The sequence below is a fragment of the Scophthalmus maximus genome, chromosome 11 (assembly GCF_022379125.1).
Source record: "Scophthalmus maximus strain ysfricsl-2021 chromosome 11, ASM2237912v1, whole genome shotgun sequence".
NCBI lineage: Eukaryota > Metazoa > Chordata > Actinopteri > Pleuronectiformes > Scophthalmidae > Scophthalmus > Scophthalmus maximus.
Window position 1 is genome coordinate 20,530,777 of NC_061525.1, and position 16,293 is coordinate 20,547,069.

General features: G+C 45.6%; 4 protein-coding genes across 4 annotated transcripts; all 4 read left to right on the forward strand.

Moving 5' to 3' along the window:
- Nucleotides 1–25: 25 nt before the first annotated feature.
- ftr86 (finTRIM family, member 86) lies at nucleotides 26–4,265 on the forward strand. Its single transcript, XM_035621742.2, has 11 exons — nucleotides 26–984; nucleotides 1,167–1,262; nucleotides 1,418–1,651; nucleotides 1,766–1,928; nucleotides 2,007–2,099; nucleotides 2,214–2,264; nucleotides 2,373–2,417; nucleotides 2,543–2,587; nucleotides 2,682–2,741; nucleotides 2,857–3,059; nucleotides 3,825–4,265. Exons 1-11 carry the CDS (start codon nucleotides 475–477, stop codon nucleotides 4,158–4,160), a joined length of 1,836 nt encoding a protein of 611 aa, XP_035477635.2. The 5' UTR covers nucleotides 26–474; the 3' UTR covers nucleotides 4,161–4,265.
- Nucleotides 4,266–4,432: 167 nt separating this feature from the next.
- Nucleotides 4,433–6,555, forward strand: LOC118295718 (complement C1q-like protein 4). Its single transcript, XM_035621748.2, has 4 exons — nucleotides 4,433–5,467; nucleotides 5,620–5,721; nucleotides 5,847–5,987; nucleotides 6,079–6,555. Exons 1-4 carry the CDS (start codon nucleotides 5,461–5,463, stop codon nucleotides 6,510–6,512), a joined length of 684 nt encoding a protein of 227 aa, XP_035477641.1. The 5' UTR covers nucleotides 4,433–5,460; the 3' UTR covers nucleotides 6,513–6,555.
- Nucleotides 6,556–9,192: 2,637 nt separating this feature from the next.
- Nucleotides 9,193–11,234, forward strand: LOC118299317 (caprin-2-like). The gene is made up of 4 exons (XM_047335663.1): nucleotides 9,193–9,558; nucleotides 9,986–10,087; nucleotides 10,197–10,337; nucleotides 10,435–11,234. Exons 1-4 carry the CDS (start codon nucleotides 9,552–9,554, stop codon nucleotides 10,863–10,865), a joined length of 681 nt encoding a protein of 226 aa, XP_047191619.1. The 5' UTR covers nucleotides 9,193–9,551; the 3' UTR covers nucleotides 10,866–11,234.
- A 902-nt stretch (nucleotides 11,235–12,136) lies between these two features.
- Nucleotides 12,137–13,627, forward strand: LOC118299869 (cerebellin-2-like). The gene is made up of 4 exons (XM_035623948.2): nucleotides 12,137–12,286; nucleotides 12,384–12,488; nucleotides 12,571–12,711; nucleotides 12,829–13,627. The coding sequence occupies exons 1-4, from the start codon at nucleotides 12,280–12,282 to the stop codon at nucleotides 13,248–13,250; spliced, it is 675 nt and encodes a 224-aa protein (XP_035479841.2). The 5' UTR covers nucleotides 12,137–12,279; the 3' UTR covers nucleotides 13,251–13,627.
- Nucleotides 13,628–16,293: the final 2,666 nt, after the last annotated feature.

Sequence of the window (16,293 nt, forward strand, 5' to 3'; positions counted from 1 at the left end):
AGAAACGACCCATTGTTGGACATTTACATCACCAGTCACGCCTTTGGGTGAAACGTCACTCTTTGAAAAGACCCCTCCCCCCTGTAGTGGGTAGGATTCATTAGTTTTGGTTGATAAAGAACATTATTGTCTTCATCAAATTTTCAACATTATGAGATTTTTTTTTTAATTTTCTATTGGTCATTAGTAAATTTATAAAATTAATAAACTGAAATAAAGTTGTCTTTTGGTCATAATCATCTGACCAACTGGGAAGCAACCTGTGACACAAGTGAGAAACTCCTCACCCCACCTGTTCTACCAGCTCCACCCGGAACCCAGGTTGCCTCAGTTTTGACGCAGCAGTGATTCATGTGGACTGGCATTTCAAACTTGCCATCTTTGTGTGTGTGAGCTTACTTGAACGGGGAGCTGCGTGATAGTCCACATATATCCAGGTCTCCAGAGTCCCCTCCTCCTTCAACCCAGCACAAAATGGCCTCTGCCTGGACTGAGGAGGAGACCTTCATCTGCTCAGTGTGCCTGGAGACCCTGAAGGACCCGGCCACTCTGCCTTGTGGGCACTCGTACTGCTTGGCTTGTATCCAGAGCCACTGGGACAAGGGAGACAGCAAGGGTCAGTACAGCTGCCCCCAGTGTAGGCAGGTCTTCAACCCTCGGCCCTCGATGGCCAAGAGCACCGTCCTCGTGGAGGCTATGGAAAAACTGAGAACCAACAGCCTCAGGCAAAGCTCCTCTACCGCTGCCTCCTCAGCTCCACCGTCAATGCCCGTCTACCTGGAGGTCCTGCCAGATGTGGTGGCGCGTCAGGGCAGCGTGTATCCTCAGCTCCCCACGGTGGACCCCAGACTCTGCCCTCGACACAACCGACCCCTGGACCTGTTCTGCCAGGAGTACCAGGAGTGTGTGTGTGAGGTGTGTTGCCAGCATGGACACGGGGGACATCGTGTGTTCAAGCCACAGGATGAGAGGAAGGAAAGACAGGTACGTTCTAACAGTTTGTTTCTCTCACGCTGGTCTTTGTGTGTGGAATGTGTAGCATTTCAAAAATGTAACGGAACTTGAAGTACTTGTCAAACAATAGTCTTTAGTGTTTATTCCTGTCTTTAGTGTTTATTCCTGTCGACATGTGACATCACATGTTAAGTTTGTGTGTGTGTGTGTAGAAAGAGCTTGTTCAGATGCAGGCAGAGGTACAGAGCAGAATTCAGGAAACCGAGAAGAAGCTTAATGAGCTCCCACATGTTGCTCGCCAACACAAGGTAAATATCAATTATTTTGGTCCACTTAGCCTCCATTTCTGAGGTCTTTTCCTGTAGATCCGCTTATGACCTACAATAAATGTCTACTGCCCTTTTGCCCTTTCATAGTCTCCCCACCATCTTTGATCCGTGTCTCCCTCTCTCCGGTCTCCCAGGCCTTGGTCCAGGCTCTAGAGCAAGAGAGCACCGACCTATTCGCAGACCTAGTCAAGACCGCGAGTCTAACGGGCACGCAGGTTGGCGATCTCCTCGTCGGCCACGAGACGTCCGTCGGCAGCCAGGTTGAGGGGCAGATGCACAGACTGGAGCAGGAGGTGGCACAGCTCCGCTGGAAGAGTGAGGAGCTGAGCGGGCTGGCTGACATGCAGGACCACGCCTGCTTCTTGAAGGTAATGAGTGTTAATCAGGATACTGTTCCCAAGTAGTAATAAAATAAAAAATGTTTAAAAAAAAAAGAGTGAGAATTGCTGTTGTTGATTATTTGATGTCGTTTGTTTCTCGAGAATTTCCTAATCCTCGAGCCACTGCGTCAGACGGGGGCCACGGGAGAGTCGGTGCTGGGTCACGTGGAAGCGATGGTGGCCTCCGTCCGCTCGGCCATGAAAGAACTGCAAACGTCAATACAGGACGCCTGCAAAGCCAGCCTGGCCGAGATCGTCACATTAGGTTAGCTCTTCTATTTTCTTCTCTTCACTTCTCTTCTCTTTTCTTCATACAGTAAAAAAAACTGTAGTTTCTTTGCAGTGAATCACGGCCCAGTGGCTTCAACGCCCGCTGGTGCAGTAGCAGGCGCTACAACAGCAGATAACCGGGACCCGGCCGGTGCACAAAACACAGGTACGGAAACTTCAAATGATCCAAAGTTTTGACTATCAACTATTTGCTGAGGAAAAAGGTCAAGAACGGCCTCCAGACGAGTTTCTTACAACTCATTTGCTCTTTTCTGTGCAGTGTATGAAACGATGACAGACCCTCCACCTCTGCCATCTCCACGACCTCAAAGTAAGTTACTGTAGAAACAAAATATACCCCTCTGTGCCTGCAGCTCTTTAACAAAGTCTTTACTTTTGATATTTTTGCTGCATTTAATCATGTTTGATTTTCTCCAAGGGTCTTTGCTCAAATATTCAGATTTACATCATGCAAGTCCTCAAGGTAAGAGGAATGCCTGCCACACTACATGAAAAAAGCTTCTCAGATATTAAATGTAATGGAGTTGAGATGTGCACTATTTGGTTTAATGCTTTGTTGCTTCTCTCTCCATTTCTGTGGACATGAAGCATCAGCACCCCCTCCACCCTTTCCTCCACCTCCTCAACCTCACGGTAAATTTTAATAAAGCTTTAATAAATCGCCTGCACATATTAATCAACTACTTTTCATCCCGGATTTGATGTACTCAAATTTTTTTTCTCTCAGCACCTCCTGCAACAGTGGAACTGAATCCAGAACCAAAGTCTCGAGAAGAAATGCTGAAATGTGAGTCCATCCCGCTCCACAATATGAAGCTGGTTACATTCTGTAGAAGCACCAGTGTCCAAGCCGTCATGGGGCTCCAGAGGCTTCGGTCTGAAATACTTTCTTCTCCCGTCAGTTCGCTTTGAACCCACCATGGACCCCAACACGGCCTATCGCCGCATCCAGCTGTCAAACGGAGGTCATAAGGCCACGATGCGGGCGGAAAACCTGAACCCACCAGACCATCCTGAACGCTTCGACTTCTGGAGACAGGTCCTCTGCACAGAGGCCCTGGCTGGAAGCCCCTACTACTGGGAGGTGGAGTGGGCCGGACAGAAGGTGACAATATAGCCTTATTCTATGAATTTAATGGAAAAATTACATTTGTAAAATAAACTTAGTGGTCTACCGATTGGTGATTATGAAACCATTCTATTTTATATTTCACAGCAAAATAGAAATGTGTCGAAAGAAAGCCCCAATATTATATCCGTCATCGCCGCACTAACCAGTGTTACTGATGTATTGGTCTGTCTGCCAATATTTCAATATCACTCAGCATCTGCCACTAAAATGCACAATTTTTTTGGACTTTATTGGAAATGCAGATTTCTTTTCATCTAATTTTTCTTTTCTTTTGTTATATCCTGAATTTAAAAGACCAATTTCAACTGATTTTGAGCTGGATTTCATGTTCTCACGTACCCAGAAAATTTGCATTTCACAGGTCAGGTTCACAATTTCACAGTGAGGAAACTCTTTTGGATAAAGTCAGGAGAAAATGGAAATAGGTTGTTGATTATGTAAAAGATTCTCTCTTGCCAAAGCATTAAACTCAAGTATTTGTGCAACAAAATTAGTATATATAATCAGATTCTTTTTTCTTTAATATTCTAAATGAACAATGATATACATTCGCTAATTTTTTTTTAATTTGAGCCATGCCATGCGTGTGGTTCTAGGATTGGCAGTGCTGGTAAACCAGTGGTGTATTATCATTTCAACTAATTCACTTGGGTGACCCTCTTACCTTCCCTCTGGCACCATCACCACCAAGAAATGGCTTCCTTCTCCTAATCTAGTCTTCTCTGTCCCTCCGTGCAGGTCACCGTTGGCGTGGCCTACAGGGAAATGGAACGTAAAAGTTCTGAGGACAAAAGCCGTTTTGGCCACAATCCTCAGTCGTGGAGCTTGTACTGGTCCGGGACCGGCTTCTCATTCTGGCACGACGGACAGGAAAAACTCCTCGGCTCGCCCAAGGCCAAACGGATCGGCGTGTATCTGGACCAACATGCGGGGATCCTGGCCTTTTACCGCATCGCCAACGACCAGGCTGACCTCATCCACCGTTACCAGACGCAGTTCACTGGACCGCTGTACCCAGGGTTCAGATTCTGGGCAGGAGTCGGGGCCAAAGTGACCGTCTGCCGGTTGGATTAAGTTGTATATGAATGATGGGCTGGTGTTTTTTGATTTTGATATAATCTGCTTGTTGACAGTATGTGACACCTTCTAATGTGGAAGTAAATGTCTTCTTGCTCTGAAGGTTCTTCTCGATTAAAAAGAATAATAATAATTTAGGAATTTTTTAGTTGACAAAGTTCTTCTTGAACCAACCTTTCGTGTTCTGACGTAACATTTGTCTTTGTAAGTTAAATAAGTAATATAGACATATTACATTATTCAATCATCCTGTTTGAAACATTTTCATAATAGAACATCAACTTCTCTTCAGTCAGTGGTTCAGTTTCCGTGAGCTAACTTCTTCATGTGACTAAAGGAAAATCCCAGGGACCTGCTGATCTTATCTCTGAGCCTCACACCTCGGTGACCTGGATGCTTTTAAGCCCCCTCCCATTCTTACGCTATCTGTAGTATCTTCAGTATTCCCACATGGATACGCAAACAACTATCTGACCTTCATTGGTCTTTTTCCCTCCCCAACCATTCCTTTCAAGAAGTCAGGATTTGTTTTAAATTTAAAGATTTATGTTTCTTTATTTTCAGCTCCTCGCTCTGAATTCATTTCTAATTCATTCCGAACATTCAGAGGCATAACTTCACTTTGGTGCTGGTTAGCTGAAGTAATTCAACACTATTCACAGGAGGACAATGAAATGCTCATTTTCCACACGTTGGAAACAACTCATGTGCTGACCTGGTTGAAAAAGTAGGAGAGATTTAGAAAGATGTAATGGCCTCTGGGTGCAAAATATCTATTTTGCATTTGACATAAAAATGTAAAAAAAAATCTGGTATTTAAGAATGGCTGCAATGTCAGATTTTGACACAAACCTAAATCTCAGCCTCATACAACTCTAAAACCTTTTTTTCATGGCTCTTTAAAACTGTCCAGTGTGAACAAAACGAAATTGACAGATCCGAACTGTGATGCACAATAAAGCTTTTCAGAAATACGGAAGAAAAAAACACTTATCTCAGTGTGCCGATGGAAACACTGAACCGCCTCAGAGGGTAGAAATGATACCTGACCTACATCTACCAAACAAAGGCCTGGGGGGTGGACGTGTCCGCGAAGCCCCCACTCAGAAAGAAAACGAGTTAATGCATTGAGGTGTCGACGTGTGCAGGTATGAAGGCAGAGAGAAAAGGGTGGAAACAGGGAGGAGCCAGATGCATGGAATTGATGGGAAACATATATAGCTGTGAGTCTTGACCCCTGCATCAGTCCGTGACACCTTCTGTCCTCCTGAAGCCAACAACAATTGCCAGCGTAACCATGCAAGGTGAGACTGGACAGAATTTGGCATAAAAAGGATAAAAAGTTGTCAGTGTCTGGATGGAACTGTTGAGATGAGTGTTCAGTGATTTGTGTGAGTCAATGCTACTTTTCTTCCTGTGTTTTTCGTGCCACACGCCTTTGCCGCTCTCCTCCCAGCTCTTGTACTGATGTGTCTGCTGTGGTCATCGATGGCCCAAGCCGGAGACTACACCTGGGGTGGACCTGACCAGGAAGTGACAGAGACCAAGTCAGGGAACGGTGAGAGAGACACACCCGATTGTGTCTGCACGTGATGTGATCTGCAGATCTTCAACCTGGTGCAAATGCGTCTTTGTGTGTGTGTGTGTGTGTGTGTGTGTGTGTGTGTGTGTGTGTGTGTTCAGTGTGTCTGACGGACCAGGCGTCGTGCGGCTGCTGTCTGATGCAGCAACAGATTCACAGGATGAAGACGTTTTTTAACATGAGCCTGAACGAGCTGGAGAAGGAGCTCGCGAAAACACAGACCGTCCTCAACAATGTCCGAGGTGAGTGCACGAGTTGCAGGCTACATAGTGGAATAAGGGAACTGTTGAGTTGCAGCTTCACGACCAGTGTGTATTTCTCGTCCACACCCAGACAGCAGAAGCGCCTTCTCCGTCGCACTCACCAACGACCAGAGTTTGAACTGCATGGGTCCCTTCCGCGACGCCAGGATCATCGCCTACAAGCACGCTTTCATCAACCTCGGAGGCGGCTACAGCGTGGACACCGGCGTCTTCACTGTCCCCCGCTCGGGTGTGTACAGCCTCGCCCTCACCGTCTACAGTGACGCCGGCTCCCCTGGCAACACCCTGGCGGCGTGTGCGAGTCTGATGGTCAACGACCAGGTGGTGGTGGGACCCAGCGAGAAAAACATGCAGGACCAAGAGGACAGTGCCACCATCGTCATGGCCCTCCACCTGAAGGCCGGGGACAGGGTGGCCGTCAAATTGCCCATCGGATGTTTCCTCTGCGACGACCACAGCCACTATAACACTTTCACTGGTTTCCTGCTGTATGCTACTGACTAAGTCAGGAGCACGTAGCGGCTCTGGGGGGGGGGGGGGTTTGAACCTTCTAGAATGAATATTTCTAAGGGGACAGTTGTGCCTCACATCCCTTAGTCTAAAGCTGATCTTTGGTACCCATCCCAGAGTAATGCTCTCATATTCATTTCGATTGTGTTATTTTCATCATGTGCTCCTCAATGTTAATGTCTTTTGACAAAAGCAAGGTTGTAATTCAAGTCCAAGTGTTGTTGAAGCCAATGTCTTGACTAATGTCATGCGGAGCATCTTTGTTCTTGTATCTTCCAATGGGTGATGTTGTGTGATGGAAACTGTATAGCAGTACGTGGTCTGTCAAATTCCAAGATAATAAATCAGGATTTTGAAAAACAAAACAGCATTGTGAGATATTTTCCTTTTTTAATCTTTTCAATAGCACACTTTTAAAGAGTACTAAAAGAGTTTAAAGAGTTGATTTAGCACATTGCCTATAGCACGGTTGATGTCACAATGGAAGGTTTGAGAAAGAAGGATAAGGTCTGCACTTATTTAGATTAGATTAGATTAGGGTTGTATGTGATGCTAGTATCCTGCTAATGTCACAATAACCACTTAGCTGTTATATATATATATATTTATATATTTACACACACACACACACACACACACTCACAACCACATATATATATAGTTGTATAATGCAGAGATTTTTACATACTTATTATTTATATGCCATATTTCTGTTTATCATAATTTTCGGCCTGTGCATATTTCTATTCTTGGTTGGAGGAACTGTAACGAAGATTTCTGATTCTAATTCTACATAACATGAAGTTAAACTTCAGCCAAGCTTCCCTTGTAGGGAGAATTATAGTTTGGTCTAGTAGTTCAAACTGTTTCATACCCAGCAGACGGTGACAGACGAAACAACGGACCAGCAGATCGAGTTATGTGCCCCATATGAGATCGCGACCTGATTGGTTGAACAGTAGCTTTGTATTTCCTTTTCCTCTGACAGTGACAGGTATTAAAATGTGGCGGAAAGGCGAACAGAAGAGAAGTACCTACGATGACGTTATAAAGATTTAGTGATGATTTGTTTTTGAAACCTGTGTATTTTTCATTTTGGTAGGCAAAGACAAGGAACCTTGACCCTGACTGATAAACACAAACGCAGCATTAATATGAGCATCAAATCATAGAAAGTGCACAGAATGTCACGTCAATTGTCAGCCATCTTCATCCTTACCGTGATGTTGGTACCTTGTTATAAGGCCTCAGACAAACCTCAGCAGATCACTGGAGGAAGAGACGCTGAGTCAGCAGATTTCAGCCGAAGATTAGACAGAGGACAAAGAATGTTCATGCTGAAATTACCTCAGTGCTGTGAAATGAGCCACATCCACTGAGTGAGGAAGAATTAGTCAAGTTTATCTATAAAGCACATTTCATATAAGTAGAGACTCAGTGTGCTTCAGGATTTAAAAAAAAGCTCAAATGCACAACTAATACACAAAATGACTAAACATGAGATGAAAATGTATTAAGACAAATGAGAGGATATTATATTAAAAACAAAAAACAGTCAAAAATGAATAAAGATTAACAATAGTTTTCATGAGGTAAAATATTGGGATTCATGCTGTAGATAATAAGTAATTCAAAGCCCCAGTGTGTAATTTTTGTAATTTTCTGGCGGCACCTGGTGGTAAAGTTGCAAACCGCAACCAACTGAGCACCCGACAGGGGACACTTTATGGTGGCGCACCGCAGGTGATTATACATACATGAACACATAGTTATGGACAATATATTACATTTCTGTGAATAAGTTCTTCTAAATATTACACACTGTAACTTTAATACCTGCAAATATGATAACATTTCAACTGTAAACATTTTCCTGAGGAGTTTAAGGTTCAATCTGTAGTTTCAAGTCTTCTTCAACACCGAGTGATGTTCATCTTGTAAATTATGGTCGCAATCGTGCATTGCGACATGGATACAGCATGATATCCAAACAGGGTTACTTCTGGACCTGTGGTTGAGGCCGTGTTCTTAGGCCACAACCAGATAAGAGATGGCAAAGTGATAGGTTGTCCACTCTTCTTCCTCGTCGTTTTCAATGGCGGTGGTGGTTTTTAATAGGTGCATTATCGGCACCTTCTGCTCTGGAGTTTTTTCCTTTCCTCTGACGGTGGTAGATATTTAAAAAAAAATGTGGTGGAAAAGCGAAAGACGAGAGTTAGATGTAGGGATTTTTAATTTGATTGTTGTGATTATTTGTATTTAAAAGCAATATATTGTTCATTTTGATGGGTTGACCCTAACCCCCACCAGATTAAATTCAGCATTTAAAAGCTTTAAAAGTGTCAAACAAAGAAAATATGTGAGATGTTACACCGCTGCCCGCCATCTTTGGAATTCCAGTAGACGTGACAACACGCATGCGCGTCACCGAACCAATGAACGAGCTCACTCCTATCGCGTTCTCGGCCTCAGACAAACCTCTTGTCGCCTCACGTCGCTGCTGTCGCGTGGCTGTGCACAGATTCATTCAACACTAATGAATGAGACATTATTATGTGTGTCATGCTGTTGAACGAGGCCTCGACATGCAACACTCCGCAATCACCGGGGGTTGTTGTTGTTGTTGTTGTTGTTTTCCAGGAGGAAAGTTGCGTTGTATGGCAACTGTAGACCAGCAGATGAGAACTCCACGTACAGTGCACCTCGTCTCAGGTGATAGATGATACCCGGGTGGCATCAACAACAAAGCCTTGGAGGGTGTGTGTGTGTGTGTGTGTGCGCGTGTGTGTGTGTTGTGAGAACAATTCAGAAAATGAGGGCCCCTAGCAATACAGCTCCGGTTATAAAGTTATAAAGGCAAACGGGGACAGGCGATAAATTAAAGCGAGGAGGAGCGATGTTAAAAGAGGAGGAATAAAACCGCGAGGTAACAAGGGAGGGGCTCCTGGAATAAATAAATAACCAGGACTCTCGTCTCGTCGCCAGTCTACGCTTCTTCCTTCCATCCGGCTGCCACCGTCTACCAGCGTCAACATGAGAGGTGAGAGTTGCACTCACAGTTGCATAATATTTGGGGGGGGGGCGGTTGTAGCCTCCACTCCCGAGAGACGTTTCAATGAAAAAAAGTGGAAGTAGCTCAGATGAGAAATATCCTGACCGAAGGTTTCTTACTGGTGACTACAGTGTCAAATGAATGAATTAAAATATATAAATAATTTAGTCAGGAAAAATATTTTTTAGATTTTGAAACATTAAACAACATGAAAAGAAAAAGTAAAGTGTGGTAAACTGGAGAGGAATTGAATTATTAACTTTGGCTTGTTCACCCTTCGAGATTAGAAGAAGGACCAGAAGCACAAATTCAGAATCAGCTCATTGCCTGAGGAAGAAAAATAAAGCAGACGAATGTCTAAGCCTGTCCTTGTTATATAGTGGTGAATACCTTAACTCTGTTGTCTCCCTCCCAGCCGTTGTCTTGTTTTGTCTGCTGCTGGAAGCTTTCGGTCAGTTTAATTCCTGGAACGGACCTGACGCAACATCAGTGGCAACAGACCCTGATTTAAGCAGCGGTGAGAGATTCTCTTAGAAATCTCTTGTTTTTGTTAATATATAGTTCATATATACTGTTATATGCAACCTAATGTGTATGTGTGTGTGTGTGTGTGTGTGTGTGTGTAGTCTGTCTTGGGGACCACGCGTCGTGTGGCTGCTGCCTGATGAAGAAACAGATGAAGAGGTCGGAGGAGTTTTTTGACACTGTCTTTGCAGAAATGCACAAGGAGCTGACAAGCGCAAAAACGTCCCTCGACGGCATAAGAGGTGAGCGACACACAGACGAGTCCCCGGGAACCAGGGGACAGGGCAGACGCTCGTCCGCACCTCTAACCCGACCCTTTCCTCCTCTCTGCGTTCCCAGCCAGCCGCAGCGCCTTCTCCGTCGCCCTGAGCAACGACGGCCCCTTCGCCTGCTCCGGCCCCTTCGCCGCCGACACACCCGTCGTCTACAAACACGCCCTCGTCAACCTGGGCAACGGCTACAGCGCGCAGACGGGCGTCTTCACCGCCCCCCTCTCCGGCGTCTACAGCCTCACCGTCACCGTCTACGCCAAATTCGCCCCCGGCACCAACGCGGCCACCTGCGCTGATCTGCAGGTCAACGGCAATGTGGCGGCGTCCCTCAGCGAGCGGCGCGGCCAGGACGACGAAGACAGCGCCAGCGTCGTCGTGGCCATGAAACTGAAGGCCGGGGACACGGTGGCTGTCAGCCTGCTCAAAGGATGTTCCGTCTGCGATGACCGCGGCCACTATAACACTTTCACCGGCTTCCTGCTGTATGCTACCGCCTAAGGCTGTAGCCACGTCGGCCATTTGTACTGTACCATCTTGTGCCCTTAAGGTTAAAGTCAATTAAATCTTTCATCGTGACAGTTTTGAATTGTAGCCCCCTCCCCCCCTCCATCCTCTATCTGATCTTCTGTACCCTCATCCCAACACAGTGCCGTCATTCGTAGTTTGTCCTGAGAAACACTTCCCCGTCACTTGTCGACAGACCGTGTCTGTGATGCCTTTTTGTCTGGATTGAACCTGTGCATTGTGCTGTATGACCTTGCAAATTCGTCTTGTCATGCCACGTGTGTCATAGCTGTTGGATCTTTAATCTGCTGAAAATGATTTCTGTCACTGAATCGTACAAAATGCAAAATAAACCAGAGTTGTGAAGAATCTAGTTGGCGTTGTGAATTGTGTCCATCCCCGTCCAAAAAGGTGATGTCTACATGAAGAACTTTGTCATTGGCAAAGTTGGATACACATTAACTACTGACTAATACGAATGTAACACGGTTGAACTGCAACATGAAGGAGTTAAATCTAAGTCAAATAAACATTTTATTGAAGCCCCTTGAGTAAATTGTGGAGTTTTTCCCCAGTATCTCATCACACTACAAAAAGTCCTTGTCCGTGTTGAGTAAGATATGATCTATGACAAACCTATAGTTTTCCAACTCTTCAGCAGCCACATTGAATAAACTCTTCATTGTTAGTATCATAATAGAGCAACAGGCTCTAGTGAGATGAGCACACTCGACCAATATATCAAAAAACAAATAATGGAAACGCTTATTCGTGAACGGCAGCACAGCCAACTGAGACAAAGAAGCTATTTTTCGTGACTTTCACATTTGTCCGGCAAAAATTGTCGGCGCAGAATTCAGTCAGACTGTAATGCTCAGCAAGGCAGAGGTGTCGTCGCGCAAACCGGAAGGGTCGGTGGTTCGATGCCGAGTGTCCTCGGGCCATGCACTTAACCCTAAATTGCCTCTGACGTGCAGCGCACGTATGTGACAGAACAAGCGCCGTGTGAATGTGACTTGTACTGTAAAGCTCCACGAGTGGTCAATAAGACGAGATATATACTATAAAATTACAGTGCATTTACCCAAATAATAGATGATAGATGATACCTGGCCTGCATCATCTACACAAAGCCCTGGAGGGTGTGTGTGAGAGAGACATTATGAAGTGACAGCACTTGTTGATGATGAAATATATCACATTGTCAACACTTACAGAGCAAAAAAAAATTATTTTTTTTTTTAAAAAAAACAAGGAGGAGGAGCGATGTCATAAGAAGAGGAATAAAACTGAGAGGTAACGAGGGAGGAGCTGGAAGATGGATATATAAGAAAACCGTGGCACTTCCTCTCCCGATCGGTCTATCGCACCTTCCGTCCGTCAGAGGCTGTCGTCGTCCGCCGTCAACATGAGAGGTAAGATACTGAACACATTTAGAGAAGAGGGGTTCAGATATACAACAGTGCATTAACAGGCATCTGGTGATTATTGCCCCCCCCCGCCCCTCCACAGCGTTTGTATTGCTGTGTCTTCTGCATGCGTCTTTTGCTCAAAGGCGAAACGGCTGGGATGGACCGATACAGGGCCCCTCGGACGTAGAGCTCGCACCAGGCAGCGGTGAGGAACTGTGGCTGCGCAGTCGTCGGTGTGTCCATGTGTGCTCTGCCCCGCCAGTGTGTTGACGCGTGTTTGTGTTCAGAGTGTGCCGCGGGCCTGGATTCCTGTAGCTGCTGTCTGATCCTGCGGGACGTCAGCAAGCTGAGGACGAAGCTTGACGCAACGCTGGCCAGGCTGGAGAGCGAGAGCTCGCTGGCAACGCGGAGTCTGGGCAGGCTGGAAGGTGAGTGACGCGCGCGCGCGCAGCAACGACGCGCAGCAGCGAAAGGGGCGGGGCAAGAGCTCTCGTTGCAGCGTCGTTGCATTTCTAACCTGGCTTCTCTTCGTCGTCCGTCCCCAGCCGGCCGCGCCGCCTTCTCCGTCTCTCTGCTCAAGGATGGCGGCTTTAGGTGCATCGGCCCCTTCGGCGGCGACGAAGTCGTCATCTACGAACACGTCTTCCTCAACCTGGGCGGCCACTACAACGGGAGCACCGGCGTCTTCACCGTGCCCCAGGCTGGTCTCTACACCTTCGCCGTCACCCTCCACAGTGACGCCGGTGCCCCTCGGAGCCCGCTGGCCGCCTGCACGGGGCTGCAGGTCAACGGCCGGGTGGCGGCCGAGGCCCGCGAGCAAAACGCCGACGACCAAGAGGACAGCGCCACCGCGGTGGTGCTCCTGCAGCTGAACGCTGGCGACGCGGTGGCCGTCAAGCTGCTCAAAGGCTGCTTCCTCTGTGACAAAAGCCACTACAACACTTTCAGCGCCTTCCTGCTGTACTGAAGGAGTGAGGGAGCCCGCGGCGCGCTGGGTTCGGTGCCAACTCTCGTCTCACAAAGAGAGTTTAGCGTCTGCTAGATGAAATCTTCCCGCGGTGCGCTCATCTCACCTCAGTCCGCTCTGTAATATCCATCACAGCCATATCCATTGAAAGCTTACAAAGAAAGAGTACCTTAGTTCTGCAACAGCTTATCCCCGCTTTTCATGCTGAAATCACGTCATGTAGTGTTTGAGATGCGTGAAACACAGAAAAAGGGAATCAGGGTTTTAAAAACAGAGGCAGTTCGAAGCAATTGCAAGTGATTTTGTTTCCACTGAGAGTATACGTGATGTCTCCATTGAATCAGTTGTTGTCCAAATTAAAGTGTTGAGATATATAACCCCCACTTGTGGTGTTTTCATTCGATATTGCAGTTTTTTTTTATATATATATGAGTAGGACATGTCCTACTTTTCGTGTATGGAATTTGAATTTTGGTCAACAACACATGCAAACATTTAGGCAAAGCACTTTGTTTACGGTTTATTTACAGTCGTGTCATCGGCTGAACTGAAATTTCCATAACAAAGATTACTGATATTCACATTTAGTTGTCAGGCAGTAATCATTTTAGATTGACTAATTTCCTTTTTTTGTCGGGTACAGTATGCAGACATACATATCTTCAGGGATGGTCCCATGGGTTTGGCCGTTCCTCATAATCTCCCTATTCAGTTCCCATTCTCAATAAACATGGATGAATAGTGACATATACGTCCCGTGAACACGGAGAAAACTCACAAATCTACAATGTAAAGGAAGCAACGTGTGGCGTCCACTTTTAAATGAGGAACGTGAGGCAGAAACTTTAAGGTCTCATGTTCCAAATACATCAAAATACACTGTCGACAACATGAAGTCTAAGAGGTACAGCAGCATATAGATGATTTCTGTTTTATTACATTTTGCTGGGAGAGGAAGGGTTTTCACTTCAGCACAAGCATTTTGATTGGCCAGAAATATAATTATGGTGCCAGTGGCATCAGATCCAGACACACATGCATAACCTCTTACACTGGATGGACTGATTCGGTGCATTATGTGTATAATCTGTGCATCTGATGGAGGCAAAAATAATTAATAACTTTTTCGAGTGCATTAAGCGTGAGTAGTTGTAAAGAAGGAGCTCCATCCATCCATCCATACTATTGCATATGGGAAAAGAGAATAGCATAAATTATAGGAATAAAGTCTGATAGACTAAAGTGCTGGTTGGGTCTGAAAACTACAGCTGTGGAAATGAAATAATTTTTAATATATATATATATATATATATATATACATATATTATGTGGGGTAAGTCGCAAAAGTCTTTTTCACTGCAGATACTTTGACAAATCAAACACGGGTAGAACTCGTGACATTATTTCGTGCTGAATTGCTTCGGACCACTTCTAGAACAAAGCTCCTTTTTGCTTCCGAAAAAAACCTTTGGGATCTATTGACAGCAGTTCTAGATCCTCTACATGTTTGAGTGTGCATCCCCCCAAATTGTTAACCCCTGATTTTCTGGATCCCATTGGTCCTTTTCAACGAACTCATAAAAGTTGCTAAACATTGTTTTTGCCCCTTGATACTCGTGTGCCAGGCAGACACAACGACACCCGATACGCCGTGGCCCTCATCTGGCAGATAAGACTGTGTGAAGAACTAGGTCAGGTGACTTGGGAACGGCGTTCACGCGAGCGGCTATTCAACGATAAAACACAAACACACCGTCCCAGGAGACATGGCAGCTTTAAACAGTAGCTGAAAACAAAAGGAAACACCTTGATAACTATGAGGGCGATAGAAGAAAAACAACCTCGGGTTAACAAAACAACCAGTAGAGATGTAATACCTCCATTCCCACTGCTGTACACAAACTATGCCGGGGTTGACGGGAATGCCAAAGTTTAAACCAAATTATTACGCAAATAAAACGTTTGAGCCACTGGCAACCTTACGAAAAAATCATCCTGAGGGGAACGTAAATCAAATTTCGTGCCAATCCGTCCAATTGTTGTTGAGATAAGTCTCTTATGAAACCAAACAGGGTACAGAAATTAAAGGATTACTACAACAACTTGTGTGACGGTTGGATCAACGTAACTGTGCAACATGTTTGATAAACCATAAATATCACCATATTGTTGTCTGACTTTCCTCCTAATTGATTTCTCTATGGTATTTTTTCTCTCAGTAGTCTGTTGTGACCCCTCACTCAACATGTTTTTTTTTTTACATGTGGCCCCATTGCAAAGCTCGTTTCAAATGAACAGCACAAGAACATGCCAGGCCTTTGCAGAAAGCAACATTTTTCCAACAAACAAAATCAAATAAATGTAGGACAACCAAGCGACCGCAATCCCTCCGTGAGTGCGAAGGTGGCTCCCGGCTTTTTGAACCGCGCAACACGTTTGGCACGAAAACGTGTTTTTTTGTCATTGAAAAATAAGATAAAAAGAGGGCAACACCTCTAGTGCGTCTGTGCGCGACAGTCTTATTATTAAACACTGCACCACATGAAACGGATCATTTCGGTCACATGAATATGGAGCGGGCATCGGCCGCGCAGCTGTGACGTACAGTATCTGCAGTGACACATTTAACGACCATCCGTACATCTGGGTCTCCCTCAGTAGATAATAATGAGTATCACCTCTCGCCTGCTTCCGCCTCAGCATGAGAACCAGGCGATGTGGCACAGTGGTGTCAGATTGAGGCCTTTATCGATGCACCGATAACACCTTCCTATCGGTTTCTTTTGTCTTCTCCTCTGTGGACCTTTGAATCCTCAGGGGCCCCCTGACGACAATGTCCACCACATGAGCATCTGTGGAGGAACGACAACCAGACACCAGTGTCCTGATTAGGGGTATTGTGGTCCCAACAATGGCGATCTGAAAGGTGCAACTTTCACGACTAAGGGGAAAATCATCGACTGCTACGGGGATGCACTTGGCTGTCAAGGTGGAAGGAACCAGGGTGTGTGTGTGTGTGTGTGTGTGTGTGTGTGTCCTGGTG